The sequence below is a fragment of the Ornithorhynchus anatinus genome, chromosome 9, assembly GCF_004115215.2.
Source record: "Ornithorhynchus anatinus isolate Pmale09 chromosome 9, mOrnAna1.pri.v4, whole genome shotgun sequence".
NCBI classification, from domain to species: domain Eukaryota; kingdom Metazoa; phylum Chordata; class Mammalia; order Monotremata; family Ornithorhynchidae; genus Ornithorhynchus; species Ornithorhynchus anatinus.
The window spans coordinates 38,554,018-38,581,662 of NC_041736.1; the positions used below are offsets into that span (position 1 = coordinate 38,554,018).

Here is a 27,645-nt window from a genome sequence, read left to right on the forward strand (position 1 = left end):
GATGAGGAGGGTGTTTATCTCTCTTAATGAGATTCTTATCCTGCCTTCTGAGCCTGTGAACTTCAACACAGGCAGCCTTCCACCAGCCCTGCTCACCTCCTCCCTCCCCCTAGGAATGGCATTCTTGCCCCTGTCACTAATTCAGCTCCGGGAGGCGTTGATGGTCTGGGCAGAATGTGCCCAGTTCCCAAGCTCCATCGGGAACAGCTGGTCCACGGTGACAAATGGCCCCTGCTGTCTGGAGAGACATTTAAGGCCGCCGGGGAGAGGTGAAAGCATTAAGGAAGCTGGGTGCTCTGGGAAGATTCAGGCAACGATTCCTGCCAGAAAGGGCAGACCTGACAATTCTCTTAGAGAAATGAAAATGCCGATGTCCCAAGAATGGATTCACTGTGTCCTGAAGTAGGATCGTCCTTGTGGATCACAGCAGCTTCTCTCCGCTTTGAGTTCTGCACAGGTGAGCATCGCCGAAATCGCCCCGTGATCTATCGTCTGGCCTCCAGCAGGTAGTTGGAAATGGGGACGGGTCTTAGACGACTCGGCTGGTGGAAATACGGACGGAACTCAAGATTCACCCAAGACCAAAGTTCAACTTCAGTCCAGCCCCTTAAGGTGACCGGGCCCTCCCCTTCCTGCCCCTTTCCTCCTGATGCAGAGACGAGGCCCAGGTGGAAAGCATTTTCAAACTTTATTTACAACTGTCACAGTGACAAAAAGTAGTTTGGAAAAAAAAAAATGCTAGTTTCTCCCTGAGCCGCAAAAAAGAAGAGACGGAAATGACAGACAGTCCATCATTACAACAGGCGTTTAACTAGAGTACTTGGGGGGTATTTGTGGATACATTAAACAGTTAGAAATATACACAAATCACTTCCAAAAGAAGAGGCCACCGCCGAGAGTGAGGAAGGTCATCCCTAGCAGAACCCTAACCCACATAAGTCTCCGGGCCCTTTGCCTGTTCGACAGTCAGACTTCCACGGGTGGGACAAAGAGACCGGTAAAATGAAAGCCACCACCTCAAAACTCACAAAATAAGTTCGGTATGCAGTGTACAAGCACATTCCAACACACGGCGAGACTAGGTTCTGGTAGCACGAGAAGGGGATGCTGGGAGGAGAGATGACCTCCCTCTTCATCCCCCAAAGGGCGACGTCGGAACGCTTCGAGGGCAGCCAGCGGGTACAACTGGTCCTCGGCTGCCGAACCGGAGGAGAGAGGCAGAGCCAGACCCTCTGTGGATCCCGAGCACAACTTGGCAGGAGGATCGCCCCCATCTCCCAGCTCCCCTGCCTGCTACCCTGGCGTGGAGCTAAGAGTTATTGCCATCAATGTTTATGTTACAAGCGGATGAGACAGAGGAAGAAAAGGGAATCTCTCTCCCCGAAACCTGATCCTGCTGATATGTAAAAAGCCAACAGCCCTCCACTTCCCCGTCCCAACCTCCACTAGCTTCTCATGAGGTATTAGATACAAATATATTTATATATCTATATGTGTGTGTGTGTATATATGTGTGCATATATATGCACACACACACATATGCATACACACACATACACGAAGTCCAAAAATAGGTGTGAAAACTGGGCTGATTGGAGAGGGTGGGGACACGGTGGGGATCTCGGTTTTGTGGGTTCGGCCCAGGCCGCTCTCCGTCACATCCAGGTGCAAGATGGGAGCACCACCACCTCCAGACCATAGGGCGAGAAGCCCAGATGCTGTTCCGAACTTCACACCCCACTTCAACTTCCTAACACTTCCAGATGGAGGGTCAGGTAAAGGCAAGTGGGTTGGGATCCTGGAATCCCAAATGGTGCATTCCAGGGCTTCCAGAGGGGCTGCCGGAGTAACTTGAGATAACCCAGGAACGACCAGGAAGGAAGGCTTGAGCATCCTCGTCAATATCCACTACCTGCTAACCCCTGCCCAGCTTGGGACACCATCCAACCTCCCTGCGCTGAAATGTTCTCACCGTCTCCCTCTCCTATGAAAACGAGCGCTGGGTTCAAGCTAAGAACCAAGCTGGGGATCAACTTCTAGAAGGAAGTGTACCCGTCGCAAAAAACCAGGTGAAGGGAGCCAGGATGAGCCGGCTTCCACGGCTCTGGCCTGGGAAATGACAGAATGTGCTCTCTGCTCTCTTGGACCCACCCCGGACGGGCACGAGTTGGGTGTGAAGCTGAGTTACATGATCCTCACCCCGCTCAGCCAGCCCTAAGAGGGCTCCGCGAGGAGGAAGGGGGAATGTGAGGGGGTGGGGAGGGGGAGAGGGAAGGACCAGAAACCTTTGCTCCTGAGAACCCTTGGAGTAACTCAAGGAAGTGCAACTACTGGGGAGAGGAAGTTTGCTTTTTCACCCCAGAACTGTGCCCTTACCAACAAAACAGGCTGAGAACAGAACGCTAATCAGCATTTCCCCTACGCTCTAACACACATACATACACAAACACACACGCATTCTCTTTCTCTTTCTCTCTCACACGCTCTCTCTGTCTCACACACACATTTCTCTCTCACACGCTCTCTCTCTCACATACACACAAACACGCACACAAAACAGAACAGAAACAAACAAAAAAAGAGCTAAAATTAGGAAGGCAAACTGGAGAGAGATGAAGACTTGGTATTCTGACATAGCCGGAGCTGGTTTTCTCTGAATACTTGCTGGCTGTGTGGTTCGCCGTCGTGTCTGTTCTTAAAACGTGCATTTCCTCCTTTCTTTTGTCTGTTTTCCTGCCCCATGGTTCCTCGCACATTTCCACCCTCCACCAAGGCCCCCCCCCTGGAATTTTGCGGCTGCCTCGCGACTCTGCACAAGTTCAGATAGCAATCTCGAAAGCAGCGGTTTTTCTTTCTTTCTTCTCTCTAAGCAACTTCCTGTCTCAAGAGGCCTTGTGAGTCGGCACATCGAGGGCTCGGCTGCTTGACAGATTTTGGAAAAAAAAATATATATATATATACTTATATATATATACTTATCAAAAAAAAAAAAAGAAAACCAACCCAATGATCTCGCAGGTGCAAAATTGAAGCTGTCGTTAACATTTTCAGAACTACTGTGGCTTACTCTCTTCCTCCATCACGATGAGAAAAAAATACAGTTCAGGTGTATTTTTTTTTTTTTGCCCCCATCGGGTGCTTGCGGTGGCTTTACTGCTCCTTGTTCTCCTTCTCTGTCTCTTCACAGTTTTCTTGCTCGTCCTCTGGGACCAAAAACTCTTCCGGGGGCCATCTCAGCTCCCCGCTTTCTACCTCGCCCTCAGTGGGTTCAACCACTATGGAAGGCAGGCGGTCCTTCAGCTTGCAATAGCGATCGAAGTCGGAGGGGTCGGGGAAGATCTGAAATGAGAGACAGAGGGAGATACCTGTTAGACACCAAAAAGGTGAATAATAATAATAATAATAAATGGTATTTGTTAAGCGCTTACTATGTGCCAGGCACTGTTCTAAGTGCTGGGGTAGATACAAGGTAGTCAGGTTGTCCCACGTGGGGCTCACAGTCTACAGATTAGGTAACTGAGGCCCAGAAGTCATGTGACTTGCCCAAGGTCACACAGCAGACAAGTGGTGGAGCCGGGATTAGAGCCCGTGACTTTCTGACTCCCAGGCCCGTGCTCTAGCCACTACGCCATACTGCTTCTCTAAGGAAAGTGGAGGCTGCGGGGCTGGCACGGGTCCAGGGGTAGGGTGTCTCTGGTTGTTCCCTGAGGGAGGTAACAACCATTTTCAGTTTGGTCAGTCAGTCAATCGTATTTATTGAGCACTTACTGTGTGCAGAGCACTGGAGTAATAACAACGGCAATCATTAAGCACTTACGATGTGTCAAGTACAGTTCTAAGCACTGGGGTAGTTACAAGCTAATCAGGTTAGACACAGTCCCTTTACCACACGGGGCTTACAGTCTTAATCTCTATTTGACAGATGAGGGAACTGAGGCACAGAGAAGTTAAGCAACTTGCCCGAGGTCACACAACGGACAAGCAGTGAAGCTAGGATTAGAACCCATGTCCTTCTGACTTCCGGGTAAAACATTAAGCAGACACATTCCCTGCCCATACCAAGGAGACAGTCTAGAGGGTCTCCCTACTCTTCCACCGTCTCCCAAGTGCTCACTACAGTGCTCCGCTCAGAGTAAGCACTCAACAAATACTATTGCTTGAGGGATCAAGCGAAGGTTTCCAGCTCCATTTTTGGGTTGGTGGCACCCAGGCATCCGATCGATAAGTCACACACCGGTCTGGCCTTCCGGCACGAGCAACCAGAACCTTTAAGGAGCCATCTCCAATACCGGCCCTGCGGGACTTACGATTCCGAGTCTACCAAGGGGAAAAATGAAGATCTGGATGAGCCACGATGCATTAGGACGGTGCTGGGAATGGAGTTAGAGCTAGACATCTCCTCTAGAGCTAGACATCTTCCCACAGGAGAGGCAAAAGGCAAGGGCAAAGAGAGGGGCCGCCGACATCAAATCGGTCCACGTTCCCTCACGGCTGAGAGCCCCGGGCACATGAAAAGGGCTTGAATGCAGGGAACAGGGACTCATCTGGACAGAAAAGATAACAGGGTCTGGTTCTGCGGCTACCCCAAATCTCTCTTACGTGCATACCTTAGATCCTGTGCCACTCGCATCATTTAGATCGCTCGCTGATGCGTTGGCACCAGGTTTTTCACTTTGAGCACGGGGCAGAGAAGGGGCCGGGATCTTAAGCGGGGAGAAGAGGGAGATGAGAACTGGGAGGGGACAGGCTTCAAAGACTACTGTCCGGAAAGCCGCCATTTTGGTTCTTTGCAAGCCCAGATTGGAAACTCTGGTCAGGGACCTGAGTTGAGGGGGTCCCACTCTGGGTCTCAGAGGACTGGGGACCTCAAGAGAAGAGAGACAAGTCTTCTCATGGCCCCCGTGCAGTGGCTTAAGGCCTTTCCAACTCCATCCTACAGCCCTCAGGCCCAGCCTGGGGCTCCCTCAGGAAGGCACATTGGCGCTGGAGAGACCAGGCCTCTCCTACTGAGAACCAGTAGATAGATCAGTTCCTGGGAGTCAGAAAGATTTGGGTTCTAATCCCGCCTCCACCCCTTGTCTGCTGTGTGACCTTGGGCAAGTCACTTCACCGGGCCTCAGTTACCTCATCTGCAAAATGCCGATTCAAACTCTGAGCCCCATGCGGGACATGGACTGTGTCCTAATTGATCAGCTGGTATCAGCCCCAGTGCATAGTACAGTGCCTGGCACATAATAAGTGCTTAACCATTAAAAAAAATAAAATGACGCCTCCCCGAACCCTGGGTATGCGATTATTAACTGTTTGTCCAATAAAAGGCGGTTTGCAGGGATTAAGCCATAACCAGCTACCGCCACAACTGGGCTCCATTAAAAGTTTAACAAGATTCATAAAAAGCTCTGGATTGGCAGTCCCGGGAGGGAAGCACTTGGGAGGAAAGGAGGAAGGAGGCCCCCGAGGAAATGACTGGTGACTTCATCTCGGAAAAAACGGGATCGCCAGCATCGGGTATCCAGCCACGAGGGAAAGTCTGGGGTGCCCATCCTGTCCACTTCAGCCACGAACCCGCTGCCCACAGAACCGAAACCTGGGCAGCTGGCGGGCACCAGGAGTGGGGCACACGGTGGGAGCGGAAGCGGATGGTCCTGGTCACTCAGAGGTCGGTGGGGCCAGGCCCTGGTCGGGGAGGGAGAGCAGCTGAGACAACTGGACAGACCACAGGCTGGGAGTCAGAAGACCTGGCTTCGAAACCCTGGTTCAGCCACTTGCCTACTGTGTGGCCCTGGGAAAGTGACTTGGCTTCTCTGTACCTCACTTCCTCATCTATGAAATGGGGATAAAATACCTGTTCTCCATCTCCATTAGAACTGTGAGCCCCATGTGGGTCAGGGACCGTGTCCAAACCGATTTGCTTCTATCCATCCCAGCACTTAGGACAGTGCCGGAGCCTAGAGAGTCCTTAACAAATACCACAGTTATTAATAATAATGGATAACGATAATAATAATAATAAATACGAGCCTGCCAGCTCAGTCACGGCTTTGCATTCCGGATGCCCTGACGGTTCCCACATTTCAGACGGGAAACGGCCCAAGAGCATCGGGGGGATGATGAGCCTTTAACAGAGACCTCATTTAGTTAGGTGCTAATCACACAGCCCCCGTCTGATTTCTACCCCTCTGTCCACATTGGACAGGGCAGCGGAAAGGGAGAGAGGGAGAGAGCTGGACTGATCATCCCCAGCTCTCTGGGCTCTAAGTCACAAGCTAGGCGGGCAACTGAGGTTACTGGTCAAGCTGAGAAGGAGGAAGAGGGTGGGAGGAGGAGGACAAAGAGGAATAAAGAGACCCCGCTAAGTTGAGATAGAGTCAGATAAGAGGTGGTAAAGGACAGAGCCCCGGTTTGGGAATTCAGAGGGCCTGGTTTCAAATTCCTTCTCCCCATTGGCCATATTCCCTCTCCGGGTTTCAAGCATCCCTCTTTCACCGAGGACACTCTTCTCTGATCCCTGCTGAGCTCGCCACTGCTCCGCATGCAACCAATTAATCAATAGTATTTACTGAGTGGTCACTGTGTGCGGAACACCAGATTTACTGGGCTTACAAGGCTTTTGAAGGGAGAAACAAAGGCAACCTCATTTCCAGCCCGTTTGTGTTAATCTAGGGTGATGGCAAATCACTCCTCTGTGCCTCAGTTTCCTCATGGGAAAAATGGGGGTTAAACGTCAGTTCTCCCTCCCCTTTGGACTGTGAGGTCCACGTGGGACGGGGACCGTATCTGACCCGATTATCTTGCAACTACCCAGAGCTTACCACAAAGTAACACTTCACAAATGATTATTATTATCATTATCATCATTATTTTCATTCTCGAGGCAGGGCAAGAGGCCGTAATCGAAATTCAAATAGCTCTGTGATGAAATACCTACTGGGAACTCAGGGCACCGAGGAGAATTTCCCGTAAATGAATTTCAATAGTATTTACTGAGGACCTGCGCTGTGCAGAGCTTTGCATTAAGTGCGTACAACAGTAATAAAAGACACCAACCCTGCCCTGGGGGAGCTTACGGTCATAAAAAAGTCTCTAAAGATCACGCCTTGAATTGAATTTCTGGAGCAGCTTCCTTGCAAGTCAAGAACTTTGTCCCTGAGTTGTTGTGAGAGGAAGACTCCAAGAAACCACACCAACACACAAAACCCACTCATTAAAAGGCATGTTATAAAACCTGATTGAGTCTATAAAAACATCATTGTAATAATTAAGTGAACACTTGGCATCTAGATTGGTTTTACTCTTAGAACTCCCCCGATATATTCCCCGGACTTTAGCCTCCCCCGACCAAAACAAAAAAAAAAAGTCCAACATGAAGTCACTAGCCATTTCCTTACAAAGAGAAAAACCTCCACTGGGCTTGAGCTTTTTTGCGAACACAATCTTATCTTGAACAGCTGCTCAGGAGGTTGACCCAAGAAGGTCAAGATTTTTCCACTAAGTCATGCTTTTTAATCATCGAGGCAGCAGAAGAGCAAGAGGTTCTAACTGCCACTTGGCAGGGAGGGACAGACAGTGGAAAAAAAGGGTGAAGTTGTATTTCCTAGACATGTGACAGGTGGAGCTGAGGGGAAAAGGTCTGACTGTGGGAATTCTGTCCGTCTGGGACTGTTTACATACAGGAAACAGAAGGCAAAACTGCAGCTTTTGAGCAATGTCCCTTACCCGGAAAGGAAACTGCTTATGAGTCTTCACGTTTTCCCAGATTTAGCCTCCTCCCTCCCGTATCGGTCGATCGGTGGTATTTACCGAGTGCTCATTGTCTGTGAACTCGCTGTGGGCAAGGAAGGTGTCTACCAACTGTCATAATTGTACTCTCCCAAGCCCTTAGCACAGCGCTCTGCACACTGTAAGCGCTCGGTAAAGATGACGACTACCGGTTGAATCGTGGAAGTTGAAAGCAGGGGATCCTGCGCTGCTCTGCACAGCACCCGAGGGGGGAGAGGGGCAAGGGGATGGTGGGGAAGTCCCTAATTCAAGTGTGAATCCCACGACGGAAAGACCACGGCTCTGGGACACCTGAGACCTGGGTCCTGAGATCGGATCTGAAGGGAGGGGAATGCCTCCTGGGGCTGGGGCCCCCCACAGCTGAAGATTGCTGGTGGAAGACCCCCCCCCCCCGGGGTAATCCGGGGGATTCCTGACAAAGAGCTGGAAGCCAACAGTGACCAAGACCCAGGGACTCCAGGAGAGCACTGCCCTGTCCCCGAGTTTGAGCATGGCCTCTGCAGCGGGGCTGAAAGGAAAGATCATGCTCTGGCCATAAATTATTCATTTCTATTAAAGTCCCTCTCCCCCTTTAGATTGTAAGCTCATTAGGGGCAGGGAACGTGGCCGCTAATTGTTGTATTTACTCATCCAAGTGCTTAGTACAGTGTTCAAAACATGGTAAGCACTCATCATGGCCTAGTGAATAAAGCACGGGCCTGGGAGTCAGAGAACCTGAGTTCTAATCCCATCACTTGCCTGTTGTGTGACCTTGGGTAAGTCACTTAACTTCTCTGTGCCTCAGTTACCTCATCTGTAAAATGGGGATTAAATCCTACTCCCCCCAACTTAAATTGTGAGCCCCATGTGGGACAGGGACTTTCCAACTTGATTAGCTTGTATTTACCCCAGCACTTAGAACAGTGTTTGTCACATAGTAAGCGCTTAACAAGTACAATAATAATAATAATAATAATAATAATAAATACCATTGATTGATCGCTTGACCCGGATGGGCAGTTGAGAGAGGGCACCATGCGGAGGTGCTGAAGGAAGTCAGTCATTCATATTTATTCAACGCTTACTGTGGGCAGGGCACCGTACTAAGCACTTGGGAGAGTATACTATAGCAATATAACAGGGACATTCCCTGCCCAAAAGGAGCTTAAAGTCTAGAGGAGGAGGCAGACATTACTATAAATAAAGAACACTGCAAATATGTACATAAGTGCTGTGGGACTGGGATTACGAGGAGCAAGTCAGGGCGACACAGAAGGGAGTGGGAGAAGAAGGTGGGCAAGAGGTCGTCGGCCCGACATCAGGGGAAGGGTCTGGCTCAACCCCAAGAGTATCTCCCTTCTGGCTTCCGGCTCGGGATGACCAAGAGACGGCAGGGGCTGGGGGCAGGGGCAGGAGAAGGAGCCCCTCCCCCGTATGGGTCCACTAGGGTAAGGCCGCCACCAAAGTGAAACGATTTTTCTTCCCGAATGGTGGTTCCAGGACTTTTTCTTTCACCAGAACCCAGTTCTAGCCTGTTGTGGTTTCCTTGTAGGCCTGACGGTCCTTGTGCTGCAATCACTCTGACCCTCCTCACCCACTGCACTCCACCCTTAATGAGGGTATTTTTTTTTTTTACAATGGTATTGGTTAAGCACTTACTAGTGCCAAACCCTGTACTGATCTCTGGAGTGGATACAAGATAATCGGGTTGGACCCAGTCCCTCTCCCACGTGGGGCTCACGGTTTAAGGGAGCGACAGAACAGCTACTGAACCCCATTTTGAAGATGAGGAAACTGAGGCCCAGAAATGTGAAGTGACTTGCCCAAGGTCACTCAGCTGTCATTGGCAGAGTCAACGTTCAAACCGAGATCTTCTGATTCCTCTTTCTACTAGGCCATGCCTGCTGCTGCTGCTGGGGACAAGCAGTGCAAATGACCCAGCACAAACCACCGGCACTTATGCACAGGTTCTCAGTCCTCCAGCGGCAAGACTGAGGCTTTCTTTCCATCCAGAATCCCTGGAGAAACTGGAGCCGGCCTGGGTCCGACAGCTCTGACTTCCCAAGCCTAGGGTGTCTTCTTTCCAGAAAATCAGCATCTTGACATACTAGAACCGCCAGTCGTCTCCCCTTGTTATTTTGGCCCGCGACTGGACAGGACGAAATCCTCAGAGCCCGCTTCGGGAAACTTCCGGTTTTGATCACAAAAGAGGCAGAAACCACGATGTGCAGGGGCAGGAGCCCGGGATGGGCTGGGAGTTTCAGAGAGAAGATGCTTGGGTTTAAAAACCGTATTGTGCAGAAGACCCTAAAAGACATGCTCTGAATCCAGAATTTGCCCATGTCGAAAGCTCATTAGAGCCGGAGGACCACGCCCACAGTGACCAAGAGGGCAGCCCAGTCCAACATGGAACGGGGAGCTGGAATGACTCTGGACATTCGGGAGGTATCCATTTCCCATCCCTGGAAGCTCCTGTGTTTCAGGAGACCTGTGATTTGGTGGAGTGATCCAATGGATGCCTCCTCTTCTACCATTAGTCTCCTACCCTCCAATTCTCCTCTGAGATGCTGGTGATCCTCCTCTTTCTTGATCACCTTTAATTACGGTCATTTTAAATGATTTTTCAAATTATGGCATTTATTAGGCACTTATTATGTGCCAAGCAGTGTTTTAAGCGCTGGAGCAGATACATGAAAATCAGATTGGACAGAGTCCCTGTCCCACATGGGGCTCACAGTCCTCCCCCCAGCCTTCTCGACTGCGGGCCTGTCGTGGTCAGCGGTCGTCTCTATTTGTTGCTGAATTGTACTTCCTAAGTGCTTAGTACAGTGCTCTGCACACAGTAAGTGCTCAATAAATATGATTGAATGAATGAATGAATGAATAAGAGGGAGTATGAGTATCGAATCCCCATATTACAGTTGAGGAAACTGAGGCGCACCGAAGTTAAGAGACTTGTCCAAGGTCACACAGCAAGGAAGTGGCAGAGCCAGAATTAGAACTCATATCTTCTGACTCCCAGGCCAGGGGTCTTTCCACTGGGCCACATTCTTTCTGCAAAGAGAAAGGAGCTGGAAAGACGGAGACTGAAATCTCAAGCCTTCCCGATCACTGGAGAGGTAATTCAGCTTCAGGAGGACTCAAGAGAGGAACGGGGAGTCCTGACGTCAATTATCCCGATGCCCACAGCAGGGTCACATAATTCTTTCCAGGTCCTTTGAAGGGTTCTTATACGCAACACTTCTCTGATCTTCATATTGTATCATCTTGGAAGACTCAATGTCCCAAGCAATACCAGGAGCTGTTGTACCTAGAAGGGTGGCTGATTTTAGGCCGTGTGGAACGGGCCTCGCGCTCAGTATGGCTCAGTCACAGCGAAGCCAGAGGGAAAGGACTTCCGCTTATGACAGGGCCGTCCCTCTCCGGCTCGGGGACCAGCGGCCGATCTGGGCCAGTCAGGAGAAGTTCCCAAGATGGCCCCGGGGCTCCTTGTACCTGACCACACTCAGTCCTTCTGCCGACAGCAACTCCAGGCCGCGGGGCCTCACTCCACACTCTGTATCTTCGCGTGCTAGGTTTAGTTTGTCGTCCGCCAGTCCGCTAGAACGGAGCCGCTGGGGGCGAGCCCTGGACGTCGGTCTCTTCCTTCCAGCGCTTAGAACGGTGCTTTGCACATAGTAAGCGCTTAACAAATGCCATCATTAGTATTCTTATTATGCTGAATAGCCGTGATGCCCCTTCACCTCTCCAGGCTTCGCTCTCCCCAAGGCTGGGGGGGTGGGGGGAAACGTGTTCCGGGTCGCCATTCTGCAGCGCCGACCACGAGCGGCATATTTTCCAGTCAGCAGACTCCCGGCGCCTTCCAGTGGGAGCTCTGAGGAAGATGGAATTTCCGCTCTCTGGCTCTCCACTAGTGGCTGTTGACTCTTTCTCTGGTCTGTCATTACCCTAGGGTTTCTCAGCGGAGGAGGAGGCATCGCCGGCGTCGCTTCTGCCCTCTGACAGAGGCCAGATTTATGCATCCCAGAATTTACTACAATTTTACTTCAGGGAATGTAATATTTCAGAGTGCTGCGAAATTCATCCTCCTCATTTTTACATCTGGAGATTTTCTCCAGATCCACTCCTGCCCCACCTCACCGGAGTTTTGCTTTTGGTTTTTTTATGGCATTTGTTAAGCAGTGACTCTATGTCAAAGCACCGCTCTAAGCGTTTGGGTGGATATAAGTTTATCAGATTGGACACAGTCCCTGTCCCACACAGGGCTCAGAGTTTAAGTAGGAGGGGGAACAGAAAGGGAAGCCGTGTTGCCTAATGGGAAGACCCTGGGCCTGGGTCTAAACCCAGCTCTGCCACCTGTGACCCTGGGCAGGTCACTTCCCAACTCTGTGCCCCAGTTTCCTCACCTGTAAAATGGGGATTAAGTACCTGTTCTCCCTTCCATTTAGACTGAGAGCCTCTCTTGGGATAGGGGCTGTGTCCAAACTGATTATCTTGTACCTAACCCAGAGCTTGGCCCACAGTAAGCCCTTAGCAAATACCGCAGTTATTGTTCTTAGGAACTCAAGGGAGATCAGCAACTTCACGGAAATTACACCCCCAGATTTTGCCCATACGAACCCCACAAGCACAGCCCAGAATACAGGGCCAGAAAATGTTTGCAGTCGAAGTAAAACCCATGCCCTAGGGATTTTTGTGCAAACGAGATTGTTTCGTCCCATGCGCTCTACAGCAGAGTCATACCTTGGCATCATTCACTCCTAAGGGATGGCTTCCATCTGAAAGAGGTTAATCCCAATTCCAGGCCAGTTTTGAGTGCTTAATGAAAAGCATTCTCCCCAATCTGAAGAATGGCACACAGTTTACACAGCATTGGCCAAGAGGCCCGAGGCCACGAAGGGAAGGAACAGAATTTTGTCCAGATATCAGGAGCAGATGCCCTGATTTTACCAAGGGCAAGCAGGCATCTATCAAGTAGGCAGAACCAAAAGTTTCTACTGTCGCACCTAACGGGATTTTTCCTGCTTTAGACAGATCCTGCCGGGAAGCCTGGCCGCTCGAGATTTCGCGTAGGGATCCCTAAAGCCCCCTCTACAAAATGAAGATAATCACGATGGCTAGTGATGTGGTCACTGGCTAGCTGACCGTACGGGCCTGGGAGTCAGAAGAACCTGGGTTCTCATCCCAGCTCTGCCACTCGTCCGACCTTGAGCACGTCACTTCACTTCTCTGTGCCTCAGTTGCCTCATCTGTAAAACAGAGATTACGGCCCACCTCCTGCGGGACTGGGACTACGTCCAACTTGATCGGCTTGATTAGCCCCAGTGTTTAGAACAGTGCTTGACTCATAGTAAGCGCTTAACAAATGCCATCCTTATTATTACTACTGCTATCCTGAACCACGGTCTGTTAGATCGTCAGCTCTTCAAGGGCAGGTCCTAAATCTTTTAATTTAATCACACTCTCTCCGAGTCCTCGATCTGACTACTCAATAAATACTAGTGCTAATAATAATTGGGTTATTTACGATCTGTGTTAAACACTGGGGTGGATAAAGAGTATTTGAATCAGACAGTATCCCCTACCACTGAATGATATTTGTGGGGGTTATTCCTGAAAAGGCTCCTTTCAGCACACAGGCACGCAATATACCACATGGTAAGCAAACGTTATCCTCAAGGTAATGACCAGATATGTTCTACATACACTTAATCTGTTCTCTGGGGAAGCAGCAGGGCCTAGTTGAAAGAGCACGGGCCCGGGAATCAGAGGACCTGGCTTCCAATTCTGGTTCCACCACTTGCCTGCTGGGCAAGTCACTTCATTTCTCTGTGCCTCAGTTTCTTCAACTGCAAAATGGGGATTCATTACCTGTTCTCCCTTCTACTAAGACTGTGAGCCCCATGTGGAACCGGATTACCTTTTATCTGCCCCAACACTTAGTACAGTGCTTGGTACAGAGTAAGCCCTTAACCAATATAACAACTGTAATTATTGTGGTTATTATTATTCTCTCTCATCTGCGTGTTGGGGCTGGAATGCCGTGGGGGAATCGAGAGACCACTCTGCCACAAAATGTATAACACAATACAGTATCTAGCGGAAGGGACAGTTGTGCCTAAGGGTGTGACATCAGGAAGGTGAGGACACTACGATCTGAATTTTCTTGATCGTGGAGTTCTTCGGAAACAACATTACCCGAGAACCTAGAGTACAAAAGAGCAGAAGACCAGTGCCACAAGGACGTAAAAACTCTGCGCATGTAGTTAAATCAGCAGCCTTGCTTTCTCAAAAGAGAAAAAAAAATTACAAATTAAATCCGGAGCCACCAAAAGAAAAAAAAAAGGGACAAGAAAACACCTTTGTGAGACTTGGCTCATTATCCAGTAAGTACGGGCTCCAACTGCTCTACTTGACTGTCAAAAATCAAAGCAACACGCGGAAGCCTATTAGCCAGGGTTTCCAGAGGTCATGTCTCTCCACTTCATTTCAGATTCTGTTAGAATTGGATTTCTTCAGCAGTGATCAGTGATTAACCCAAATGCCACTGACACATCTTGACCTGAACGCTCACTAAGTTGAGCTTATGATCAGACTGAACTGGGAAGGAAACGGAGACGGGGGGTATTTCTCCTGGTGAACGAGGAGTCGGTTGTCTTCGGAGAAATGATGTTACGGCTCGGTTTGTCGATTCAGTCCTCTGGCGGTGGGAGGGGGCAGTCCACAGAGGTGGAAAAATAATAATAATGGTATTTGTTAAGCGCTTACTATGTGTCAAGCACCGTTCTAAGTCCTGAGGTAGGTACAAGGTAATTAAGTTGGGCACAGTCCCTGTCCCACATGGGGCCCACAGTCTTAATTGCCGTTTTACAGATGAGGTAACAGAGGCCCAGATAAGTTAAGTGACTGCCCAAGGCCACAAAGCAGACAAGAGGTGGAGCCGGGATTAGAACCCAGGTCCTTCTGACTTCCAGGCCCATGTTCAGTCCATTAGACCATGCTGCTTAGGAGGAGTTGAAACTTGAGAAGTTTCAGTGATGGAAACTCCCGCCAGGGCACAAGCTAAGGTGACCGGCCTGGCCTGGTGATGGGTGATGTGTGTGGGGTGGACCAGCTTTCAACAGGGTCAGTGAATCAGCTGGCAGCCTAGGAGGTCTGAGTCCACTCAGTCAATCAGTTGTATTTATTGAGCACTTACTGTGCGCAGAGCACTGTTCTAGGTACTTGGGAGAGTGCAATATAACAACAGATACGTTCCCTGCCCACAACGACCCTGCAGTAAGGAAAGACTTGGTTGTATGGCTCGGTTTATGGCTAGCCGACTTGTCCAGGACAGCCACATGCTGACATCACCCCGACCCCGAAATAACCAGATCCAGGCCAGATTAAGGCTCTGAGACCAGTTTCATTCATTCAGTGGTATTTATTGAGCACTTAGTATGTGCAGAGCACTGTACTAAGTGCTTGGGAGAGTACAACACATCGGAGTTGGTAGACACATTCCCTGTTTCAGTGAGTTTTCAGTCTAGAGACTTCAAGGGCATTTCCCCTGACTGAGAACCCCTTGTCACCCCTCACCCTTCAATACCGCTTTGTGGGGTTTCACTTGGGGTCGGCAGTGGGGACGAAAGGGAATTTGGAGCTGCAGAGGGAGCTGAATGGCTGATGAGAGCCGTTCCAGGTAGCGAGGTCTGCCCACGATGACCTTACAGTCTAGAGGGGACGCAGCTCAGAGAAGCCATAGAGCCATTCTACTCTAATAATTTCCCCTACCCCTAATCTTGAGAAAATCTCTAATCTATTTCAGTGTCTGTCTTCCCCTGCAGACGGTAAGCTTCTTGCGGTCAGGGATCGTGTCCACCTACTCCGTTAGAGTGTAGGTCCCCAAGCACCTAGTATAATGCTCCTGCACACAGTAAGTACTCAAGACCAATGATTGATTGATCGGATCTAGGGGCACCCAGTAAGCACTCAATAAAGACCACTGATGGATTGATTGAATCTAGGGCCACACAGTAAGTGCTCAGGAAAGACAAATGATTGACTGACTCTAGGGGCACCCAGTAAGTGTCAAGAAAGACAAGTGATTGATTGATTGATTCGATCTAGGGGCACCTGCGCTCCGTCGGCTTCCAGGGATCAACTCTAGCTGAAGGTGAGATCAGCGGAGGCTTGATGAGATTTGATTACGAATACCTGAGACGGGGGTGAGAACGAGGGGCAAATGTCAGGACAGATGAATGTCCCTGTCATCAGTATGTAAAATCATCAGCCCCTTCCCAATGAATTATTATCTTAATATCCCCTCAAGATTATTTCAGGACATTCATTAGACACCCAGAAATAGCACTTGGCTCCAGTCACAAGACCTGACATCCAAACACATTCTTCCTCTCCCTCCTCTCTAATCTTCCTTCCTACCCAAATTGGGAGCCGGGATCAATGGCACATTCTCACAGTAGGCTGAAAACCAAGCCAAATGTTCCATGCCCAATTTTTTTTAAGGTATCTGTTCAACACTCACTGTGCGCCAGGCCAGGTACTAAGCAGTGGGGTAGATACTAGCTAAGCAGGTCGGACACAGTCCCTTGTCCCACTTGGGGTTCCCAGTCTCAATCCCCATTTTACAGGTGAGATAACTGAGGCACAGAGAAGTGAAGTGACTGAGCCAAGGTCACACAGCAGACAAGTGGTAGAACTAGGATTGGAACCCGAGTCCTGATCCCTTTTCTCTCCTCTACTTGTAGGACCAGGAAGGGGGCAGTTTTTGGTCAAGGGCAGTCTTGGCATCAGAAAGCCGGGCTGGGTGAAGAACTATTTTCACGAGCGGGCTAGTGTCCCGCGAGTGTGGCAGGCAAGGAAGCACTTCGAAGAAACTTGGATGGTTACAGAGCCTGCAGCTGCCACCCGAGCGTCTGAGGACCAGAAAGACAAGTCGCCTGTCTTCTCTTCCTGACTCTGCCACACTCCCTGCTCTGATCTTGGGTGAGTCAACCCCCGACCACTGTGGATTTTCCTGCGCTGCAGTTTCCCCGGCTGAAAAATAGCATGGGAGTTGAGCGTTTTCAACCAAGAGGAAAGGACCGGATTCAAAACAGAGTGTGGCAATATTACTTGAAAGGAGGGCTTAACCCACAAAGAGCTAGTTTGTTCTGGGTGAGGTCGAATACCCCTCACGGGGAAGGGAAGTGCAGCTCACTCCTAGATTGAACAGAGATACCTAGGGGCTACATTTAGCTGAGGAAGAGAACAACAGGCCCTCTACTTTCTCCAAGCAGAGTAAATGGTGCGAATTAGATGGGTGAGGGGAAAGGAGTAGGCACAAAAGTCAAGGAAAATGGACACTCCATTGCTGGACTTTTACTGCCAAGTTTGCTGGAATTTTACTGTTCTCTTTATTCTGGGAACAGAGAACATTTTAGTGGATATTGTGAGCGGTTATTTCCTGGCGATCACCTGACCGTGCCCTCCGCAGGTTCATTCCGTTCTGGTGCGAAAAGCTACCAGGGTCTCGGTTATACCCAGAGTTTAGCCCGAGGCCATCAAGACCCCAAATAACGCGCACTGAGCTGAAGGCAAGAGAAGCCCTGTGGACTAGTGATCAGAGCTTGGGCCTTGGGAGTCAGAGGACATGAGTTCTAAAGCCAGCTCTGCCACTTGTCTGTTATGTGAACTCGGGCAAGTCGTTTAACTTCACCCTGCCTCGATTGCCTCATCTGTAAAATGGGGATTAAGACTGTGAGCCCCAAGTGGGACATGGACCGTGTCCAACCTGATCAGCCTGTATCTATCCCTATACTCATTACAGATCTTGAGCCATAGTAAGCCCTTAACAGTTATCATTTTTTTAAAAAAATCAATCAATCGTATTTATTGAGCACTTATCGCACGTAGAGCATACCGAACGCTTGGGAGAGTACAACATAACAATATAACAGAGTTGGTAGACACGTTCCCTGCCCACACTGAGTTTACAGTCTAGAGGGAGAGACGGAAATTAGGGCATCCAGCTGAAAGGTGAGCCCAAACTGCACTAAGATAGGTATTGTGTCACGTAGAATCAAGCGTTGGAAGGCAGAGGGAAATCAAGAGATTTATTGGGATCCATGCACCCCCTTTCCCAAGCCAAAGAGAAGAAGTTAGTGCTCAATACGCTACTCTGCACACTCAATAAATACGACTGATGAATTTACAGATGTGAGCCCTGTCCGATTCAGGTTCACAAGTAAAAAGCTAAATGCAGTTTACATGATCAGGAGCACTGAGATTATTTTACATTGCCTCATTTTATATTCTACTTTTGGAAAAGATTACATCTTGCTCGTCCTCTGAGCAGAGAGCTAGGTTTCCCAAAAGCAGAGATGTGGGAGAAAGAGAAATGGAGCTGTCTCCGGGAAAGCAAGAGAAATATGAGTCCTGTTGAATTAGAGGCCAGTTTCCAGCCAGCATAAGACCCTGGCCGGCGATGGGAAAGTGACCTTCTCTTAAAAAAGAAAAGGAAAACCAAGAATACCGGCATATGTGGCCGTTTTAGGACGGAGCCAGGAGTCCCCGAGACGGACGGTGAATGATGTCTGTCCTCCTGCAATACCTCCAGTTAATGCAACTGTTTCCCAAAGACATCCAGAAGGAGAGGAAACAACTTAGCCACATCCAAAGAAACAGGACCAGTGGGAAGCTTCGGGCTTCCAGTTCTACCCCTTGCCTGCTGTGTGATCTTGGCCAAGTCACTTCACTTCTCTGGGGCTCAGACCCTTCATCTGTAAAGTGGGGATCAAGACTGTGAACCCCACGTGGGACGGGGACTGTGTGCAACCTGATTAGCTTGCATCTACCCCACTGCTTAGAACAGTACCTGGCACACTGAAAGCGCTTGACAGACGCCATAAAAAAAGTATTCTGCACACAGCGGGAGTTCAGTAAATACTAGCGATAGCTTGAGGGCCCTGTGGTTGGTAACTCAGTGGGCTGGCCCCACACTTGATTTCAGCTCTACAGGGGAACTCCACAGAGACAGAACTCTGCAGGAGTAGAGCGAGCTTCTTGAGGCCGTCGGGGTTGTTTGCTTCAGGTGCAATAGAACAATACTCCATCCATCCCAGCTTCCTGCTCAGCTCCCCTTTAGCCCCATAATGATGACGGTATTTGTTAAGCGCTTACTATGCGCCAAACACTGTTCTAGGAGCTGGTAGTTTGGGTAGCCTTTGGTAGTTTGGAGCTACTAGCCTTAGCAATGCCCACTCACTCACTCTCTTGGAGCGTGGGGCAGCCCATGCCAGAAAAACGGGTGAGGATATGGATTTCATTCATCTTACTCCTTGTGGATCTCCCCCCCCCCCCCCCCCCCGCCCCCAGGAGCACGGTGGGTTGGTTAGACTTCAGACTGATTTTTAAAGTGGCTCTGGCCTATTTCAAAAGCTCCTTCCCAGGGTTGTGACGAAAAAGAGAGGGGGGCCTTGCGGGAAAGGAGCTTAGGGGTAGTTAGTAATATAATCGGGGCCAGGCACCCAGAGCAAGGCTGGGCTGCAAAGCGGGAGCCAGGCGATAGTCCCAGCTGGCAACCTCTTTCTCCCGCGACCTTGAGGCCGCTGTGCCTCAGTCTCCCCCATCTGAAAAACAGGGAATGACACATGCAGCCGAAGAAACGCTGGGGCACTTTATAGAATGACATAATGTCTCTGAGGCACTCTGAGCTCCTTGGAAGGGCGCTCTTAGATAAGTGCCAGGAACTATTATTATCCTCAGGGAGAAGAGGGAGTACAGGGCTGGGAGACTCACGCCACCCGTCCCCCCGACCCCGGCCCCCACCTCATCCCGGCCTCTTTCTCAGGTCAAGAGGCCCAGAGAGAAGCTCAAGGAAGGGCTTTACTAAAGACTTTGGCAGAGCTGAGGCCAAGAGGGAATTAGCTTAATTAGACTGTACCAGCCTTGAGAGAGCACTGAGAGAAGGGAGGGATTACTACACCGACGGAGCACGCGCAGCAGGCCCCAAACTCGCTCACGCGATCGGGTAGCCTGAAGGACTAGTGCTTGAGAAGCAGCGTGGACTAGTGGCTGGGACAGGGGCCTGGGAGTCAGAAGGAGCCGGGTTCTAATCCTGCCTCTTCCCCGTGTCTGCTTTGGGACCTTGGGCAAGTCATTTAACTTCTCTGGGCCTCAGTTCCCTCAGCTGTAAAATGGGGAATAAGCTGGCGAGCCCCAAGTGGGACGGGGACTGTGTCCAACCCGATTGGCTTGTATCCACCCCAGCTCCTAGAATCGTTTAACAGACGCCATTATTTTACTCTATTTTCTTCATTCACTGTCACGGTTACCCCTCCACCCTGGGAAAGCGAGGCAGAGAGTGGGCCACGGTGATCAGGAAGTAGGTAGGCGGTGAACTGAATCCGCTCCACGATAGGAAAAACTCAAGAACCCACATGGAGAATTTCCCACTGGTGAGGCAATATACATCTTTTGCGGTTTAGATCTTTCTGGTCCCCGTTGGTCAACCAATGGATAGTACTTACTGAGCACCTATTGTGTGCAGTGCGCCGTACTGAGCGTTTGGGAGAGCACAAAAGAATCGGTTGACATGATGCCCGCTTTCAAGGAGCGGGTTATCTAGCCGGTGGAACAGATACTAAAATAAATCAGTTGAAGACGGAGGACAAGACCACACAATCGGTCTAGTTATCGTGCCAAACAGGGCTTCCTCCAAACCCTTCAAAACCACAGGCAGGAGTGCCAGTCCCCCTCTGCAGTTTCTCTTTTCCTGCCTGCCTGCTCTTCTCCATTTTTGCTTAGGTATTTTGAGAAGCAGCGTGGTCTGTGGAAAGAGCACAGGCCCGGGAGTCAGAGGATCTGGGGTCTAACGCCGGTTCCGTCACTTATCCGCTGGGTGCCCTTGGGCAGATCACTTAACTTCAGTGGGCCTCAGTTTCCTCATCTGGAAAAATGGGGCTCAAATACCCGCCTTCCCTCTTGCCTCAGACTTAGACCAGTGGCGGGCGGGGGCCGTGTCAGATCTGATTTACTGTACCTACACCAGTGCCCAGCGCACACTAAGTGGGAATCGGAAGACGTGGATTCTAACCCCGGCTCTGCCGACTGCTTACTGTGTGACCGTGGGAAAGCCGCTTAACTTATCTGTGCCTCAGTTCTCCAGTTGTCCCTCCTACTTACCCGGTGAGCCCCATGCCAGACAGGGACTGTGTCCAACCCAATTCACTTGCATCTTCCCCGGCGCTTACAACAGTGTCTGACGCATAGCAAGCTCTTAGTAAACGCCTTGAAAAAACTATTAGTATTATTGCTTTCACCACACCGCTGCTCCCTCCACACTGAAGTGTCTCAGTCCCCTGATGCGCCGGAAGAACAACAGGATGGAAGAGTCCAAGTGCCGATGCTGTGGGGGCCAACTGGGGGCCAGAACACTATTTAATTCAACAGTATGGGGTGGGACGGGACGGAAGAGAACGATGACCAGTCAAGAAAGTTTGAGCAGCACATTCTCCAAAACGAGAGATTGACAGAAAGCCTCACCGAGGAAAGGTGCAGCTGGGTTCGGAAGCTAAACGATCAGAACTCGGAGTTTGGAAACCCCACCTCCCATTCACCTCATTTTCTCCATTTGAATAAGGCTAACGTTTGAAAGGGCTGGGGAGGGAAATGCCTGAAGAAGCTTGATGTTTAGAGCACAGGGGAGAGACGCTTTGACCTCTAAATTTTACACCCACCCACCACCTCCATCCCCCGGGGACTGTCCTTGGAGGCAAAGGTTTCTTGCCCTCTAAACCCCCCAACCACCGCACCTTTGCTACCCCTGGGGGAGAACCCCCGATGCCGTCTGACCCAGACCCGAGGCTCCTTGAACGGCCTGTTTCCACGGCCCAGGCTACTCCCTCCCCACCTCACACTGAGTCGGGAAGCTTTGGGGAAAACGGGGGAAGAGGGAGGAAGGGAGAAACCGAAGGAATGAGCAGGGAAAGGTGACGGATCCGTCTGGCTCCCGCCCAAACAAAGCGGATGCTACCCGATCCTGTGGATGGGGACCGTGCAGAGGTGATCACTCACCTGATAGGAGAGCCCGTCCTTGCGTGGGCTCAGCCCCATCTCCTCCATAGACGGAGTGGTCATCATCACCTCAGTCATCTCAGCCGATCTCAGGTAGTCAGGGCTGCCAACACACCGAGAACAAAAGGACATCCGTCAAAACGCCTGCCTACCGCTTCGGGATCAGGAGGATAGAACGAGGCTTTCCAAATAAACAAAATCAAAATAGAAATCTCCTGAAAGAGATCCTCTGGGGATACTCAAGCCCGTCCAATCCTTTCCAGAGTAAACCTCCCGTTCTAGCCTTTGGAAAGCACTTTGCCCTGAGAAGCAAAAACGCCAGGCTCCCACCTCCTAGGACAAACGATGTCAGTTTGGGTAGATGAAAAGTGCTCGTTTCTCAGAACATCCTCACCACCTGTTCCCTGTCAAGCCTTGCATACCAGTCCCCGCGAGTGTCAGGGAGAGCACGGCTTTCAGAATCGCGCGGCTGGAAAGGATCTCAAGGTCACCGAGTTTTGTCCGTCTCCCTTTATCTCCCTTTATCGAGACCGGCTCGGGCTGATGATTTCTGGTGAGGTGGGGTTCTCACCGAGAAACACCTCCCGTTTTTATCAGGATCTAGCTAGTAGCAATTCTCACACCTCCCAGGTTGGCAGGAGCTCGAGCCCGAGTCCGCACTGGTTTCCAAAATTCCTTTCGCGGTCTCCCGTTGTTGCTCCCGTCTGCGTAAGGTCCTGTTCACAACCCGGGGGGGGGGGGGGGGGGGGGGGGGAAACTCGGCTGCTCTGTGCATTTCATTTCCGTCATCAAATACGGTACCTGCCCTCTCGGAGCTCTGACTCCCCCCACCTACCCTCCAGAATGAGTGCTACTGTAATTCCACGAACACTAGAGCCCTACCGGGAATAAGAGCCCTGATACGCTCTACTTTTGACCCCATTGCGATCATGGTAAAAAATAAATAAACTAAAAAACCCTTTCTGAAAGGCCCGATTTAGGGGTTCACTGTGAGATGTGTGCTCTTTTATGGGGCCACCTGAAAACTGCATGAAATGACTCGCGTCCTTTATTCGTCCCCCGTCCCAGCCCCTCAGGACTTATGCACCTACCTGAAATTTATTTATTTATATTGATGTCCATCTCCCCCTCTAGTGAGCTCGTTGGGGGCTGTCTGTTTATCATATTGTATTCTCCCAGGCGCTTAGAACAGTGCCCTGCACCCAGTAAGCATTCAATAAATACGACCGAAGGAATGAATTGAATGGTTCTTCACAAAGCGGTTCTACGGCATTCGAAGGTCAGGGCACAGAGGGGTCCCTAAACAGAGAAGCAGCACGGCCTAGTGGAAAGGGCGCGGGCACGGGAGTCAGAGGACCTGGGTTCCAACTCCGCCGCTTGCCCGCCGTGTGACCCTGGGCAAGTCGCTTCACTTCTCTGCGCCTCAGTTACCTGAACGGGGATTGAGATCGTGAGCCCCACGTGGGACAAGGGACGGTGTCTGAACGGATTTGCTTGCATTTCCCCCCTCCCCCCAGCACTTAGTACCGTGCCTGGCACATAGTAAGCGCTTAAATACCGTGGTTATTATTGTTATTATTCTCTGTGCTTCAGCATCCTCATCTGGAAAATGGGGGTTTGATAGCCGTCCTCCTTTCCAGTTGGACTGTGAGACCCATGTGGGACAGGGATTCCTTCATTCAGTCGTATTTATGGAGCTCTCACTGCGCGCAGAGCACCGTACTAAGCGCTTGGGAAAGTACGACACAGCAACAAAGAGAGACTCCCGTCCGACCCGATTATCTCATATCCACCTCAGCGCTTAGAACGGAGCTCGACAGGCAGAGGGTGCTTTAGAAATGTAACAGTAATCACGATTCACAGGCCTCCCCAGGGCACCACTCTACCGCGTGCTCGCAGCCTCGCGTGTACAGTGTCGAAGGCGCCATCGTCCCGCACACTCAACCTCCACACGGTACACAAGCGCCAAGGCGCGAAACCCGAATGCACGCACCCCAGAACGCCGACGGCTAAAAAAACAGGAGGCAGAGCATTCTCTCCCTCCGCCCGCCAGCCCGGCGGCAGCTGTCGGTACACGCTTCCCCCTCAGAAAGTCAAGGGCCCCCTCCCTTCCCCTCCTAACCCGCTAACCCGGCAGCGCCCTCCTCCTCCTCCTCCTCTTGCCTCCCGCTTGGGCCCCGGTGCCCACCCTAATAATAGTCACCACGACCGCGATATTTATCAAGCGCTCTCCACGCGCCGAGCGCTCTGCTCGACCAGGGTAGATACGAGATGACCGGGTCGGACACGGTCCCCGCCCCACCCGGGGCCCACGGAGCGTGAAGCAGCGCGGCGCGGCGGACGGAGCGCGGGCCCGGGAGTCAGAAGGTCGGGAAGTCCTGATCCGGGCTCGGCCCCTCGTCGGCTGGGCGGCCCCGGGCGGGTCACTTGGCCTCTCCGGGCCTCGGCCGCCTCATCCGTCACATGGCGATTGAGACCGCGAGCCCCGGGTGGGACAAGGGACTGCGTCCAACCCGATTTGCTTCTATCCGCCCCAGCGCTTAGTACAGTGCCTGGCATAGAGTAAGCGCTTAACAAATAGTATTATGAGGGAGGACAGATATCTAACCCCCATTTTGAAGCTGAGGAAACCGAGGCCCCCGGAGAAGCGATGTGACTTGCCCAAGATCGCACAGCAGGCGAGGGGCGGAGCGGCTTTAGAACCCGGGTCCTCCGATTCTCGAGCCTTCAGATCTGCAGCCCCGCTCTCCGGGGTGCATTTTGGGGGGCGGAGGAGTTCCACTCCTTTAGGTCACAGGAGCTTGAGAGGAAACGGCGGGGGGTGGCCGGCAGGGACTGGAGAAGGAGGGCGGCGCCCCTGCCCGCTGGGGCTCTGGGTTCGAGGTTGCGGCGCGGGAGGAAGAGCTGCAAACTTTCCTCCGCCGCTCCGAACCCCTCCCTCCGGCGGGAGGGGGAAAGGGCCGGAGCTGGGGGCTCCCCCTCGCCCTGTTTCTCAGTCTCGGGTGGGTTTGAGGGCTGCGCCCCGCAGGAAGGAAGGAAGGAAGGAAGGAAGGAAGGAAGGAAGGAAGGAAGCGGCAAAGCGAGCAGGCCCCGGGCGGCCTGGGCTTAAAGGACTGGCCTGACGCAGCCCCCTCCTCACGACCCCTCCACCGATGTCACCCCACGGCAGCCCCCTCCCCACCCGGCTGCTCCGACCCCCCGCAGCCCCCTCTCCATCAGTCGGTCATATTTATTGAGCGCTTACTATGTGCAGACCACCGTACCGGGCACTTGAGAGAGGACAACACGATACAGCAGACGCACTGCCGGTCCGTGACTAGCCCCGACCCCTCTCGGCCCCCTCCCCGGGCAACTCCGACCCCTCTCGGTCCCCCCCTCAATCGGTCGTATTTACTGAGCGCTTACTGTGTGCAGAGCACTGCACCGGGCGCTCGGGAGAGGACAGTACAACAATATAGCGGACGCATCACCGGTCCACGGCGAGCTCCAACCCCCCTGAGCCCGCTCCCCGGGGAACCGTGACCCCTCTCCGCCCCATCTCAATCGGTCAGTTATATTTACTGAGCGCTTTCAGCGTGCAGAGCACTGGACTGAGCACTTAGGAGAGGATAAGACAACAACATAACAGACACGCCGCCTGTCCGCGATTAGTTTCCATCCTTCTGAGCCCCCTCCCCGGGCAACCCCAGTCCCTCAAAGCCCCACCTCAATCGGTGCGTCGTACTTACTGAGCACTTACCCTGTGCCGAGCACCGTACCGAGCGCTTGGGAGAGGACAACATAATGGACACCTGCCTGCCCACAAGGCCTCTGAGCCCCGTCCCCGGGGAACTGTGACCCCTCTCAACCCCGCCTCAGTCAGTTGTATTTACTGAGCGCTTACCGCGTGCAGGGCACCGTACTGAGCACCCGGGAGGGGACGGGACAACAATAGAACAGACACATCGCCTGTCCGCGACGAGCCCCGACCCCTCCGAGCACCCCCTTGAATCAGAAAGTTGTATTTACTGAGCACTTACCGTGGGCAGAGGACTATACCGAGCGCTTGGGAGAGGCCTGCCCACGAGGAGCTCCAGCCGCTCTGAGCCCCCTCCCCCGGCAACTCCGACCCCTCTCAGCCCCCCGTCTGTCAGTCAATCGTATTTACTGAGTGCTTACCTTGTGCAGAGCACTGCACTAGGCACTCGGGAGAGGATAATACGGCAGTATAACAGACACCCTGCCTGCCCACAACGGGCTCCAACCCCCCTGAGCCCCCTCCCCGGGGAACCGCGACCCCTCTCAGGCCCCTCTTCATCCGAAAGCTGTATTTACTGAGCGCTTACAGTGTGCAGAGCACCGTACTGAGCGCTTGGGAGAAGGCACTAGAACGATATAACAGACACAGTGCTGGTCGACGTTGAGCTCCGACCCCTCCGAGCCCCCTCCCCGGGGAACCGCGACCCCTCTCAGGCCCCTCTTCATCCGAAAGCTGTATTTACTGAGCGCTTACAGTGTGCAGAGCACCGTACTGAGCGCTTGGGAGAGGACAATACAACAATGTAACGGACAGGTTGGGTGCCCACGATGAGCTCCGACCCCTCCGAGCCCCCTCCCCGGGGGGGGGATCCACGACCCCTCTCAGCCCCCCCCTTCATCCGAAAGCTGCATTTCCTGAGCACTCGGTGTGCAGAACACCGTACTGAGCGCTTGGGAGAAGGCACTAAGACGATACGACGGACACAGTGCTGGTGGACGATGAGCTCCGACCCCTCTGAGCCCCCTTCCCCTGGGCAGACCCCTTCCCCAGCTGCACAGCGGGCTTCCCGGCCCAGCCCGGGGTAAACCCGGCCTCCCCTCCGACCTCCCCCGCATCTTTCCCGCATCTCTCCCAGCCCTTGCCCGACCCTCCTCCCTCCGGGGAACCAGGGGACGAACCTGGAATCTCCAGGACCGGTTTAGGACGCGGCGGGTGAGCTCCCCTTCCTGACACACTGGTTCATTTTTTTTCCCCTTCCCTTTCCTCCCCCCTCCCCTGCACTTTTTCCCTCCCGAGTTCACTTCCTTTGTCTGGATTCATTCCGTCGTCCTGACGGAGCAAAATCGGCGCCTAACGAATATCACCATCGCTCGGGAACGATAACGACGCTATCGGATGAGCGCTTCGCCCCGTGCCAAGCGCTGTTGTCCAACAAAGAGGGACCGGCCCTGCCCCCGGAGAGCTCACGGGACAATCAAACGGACATCAAGAGTAATAAATCGATTTCCATCTCGGCCCTCCCTTCCTTTTTTTCCTTTTTTCCCTTTCGTCCGTCCCCCCCTCGGTAACCTTGAATGGGACTTCGGCTCCGGAGCCTCTGGGGCGGACCGGCCGGCTTCCCCTCATCCATCCGTCCATCCGATCGTATCGATCGAGCGCTTCCTGCGTGCGGAACCCTGTACTGAGCGCTGGGGGAGAGGGCGATCCGGCAACGGGAGGGATCCCCCCCCCCATCCCCGGGAGGGTGCGATGCTGCCACGGATAGAGCTCGATCCCTAGGAGAGAACGATGCCGCTACGGAGGGGCTCGCCGTCTACACCGTAGCACCCCGGGTCGAGAGGAGGGGTCTCCCCCATCCCCTTCCCTCCCACCCCCGACGGTACTCACCAGGGAAGGGGGAAATGAACAGACATGAAGTCCTCAGGCTGCCCCGCGTCCTCGCTTAATTTAAAAACGGTCACCTCGGCCGGAGCGAAGGGGCGAGGAGGGGTCCTCTGAGGGCGAGCGGGAGAGACGCCCCCCAGTCCCCCCTCCCCTGGACAGCCGCTCCGCTGGAGCCTTTTTTTCCGAAACGATCGGCGGGGAGGAGGCGG

General features: G+C 52.3%; 1 protein-coding gene across 1 annotated transcript; it reads right to left on the reverse strand.

Annotated features, from left to right (window-relative positions):
• Positions 1 to 2,603: 2,603 nt before the first annotated feature.
• LBH (LBH regulator of WNT signaling pathway) lies at positions 2,604 to 27,645 on the reverse strand. Its single transcript, XM_029072244.2, has 3 exons — positions 27,440 to 27,645; positions 21,814 to 21,916; positions 2,604 to 3,339 (listed from the first exon to the last, which is right to left on the reverse strand). The coding sequence occupies exons 1-3, from the start codon at positions 27,463 to 27,465 to the stop codon at positions 3,151 to 3,153; spliced, it is 318 nt and encodes a 105-aa protein (XP_028928077.1). The 5' UTR covers positions 27,466 to 27,645; the 3' UTR covers positions 2,604 to 3,150.

What these genes read in the sequence shown, in the direction of transcription:
- LBH (XM_029072244.2), bottom strand. Translation starts at nt 27,465, where the DNA reads ATGTCTGTTCATTTCCCCCTTCCCTG. An exon ending in GTTCATTTCCCCCTTCCCTG is followed by an intron (nt 21,917 to 27,439) that starts GTGAGTACCGTC and finishes GTGTGTTGGCAG; the next exon opens with CCCTGACTACCTGAGATCGG. An exon ending in AGGACGGGCTCTCCTATCAG is followed by an intron (nt 3,340 to 21,813) that starts GTGAGTGATCAC and finishes CTCTCATTTCAG; the next exon opens with ATCTTCCCCGACCCCTCCGA.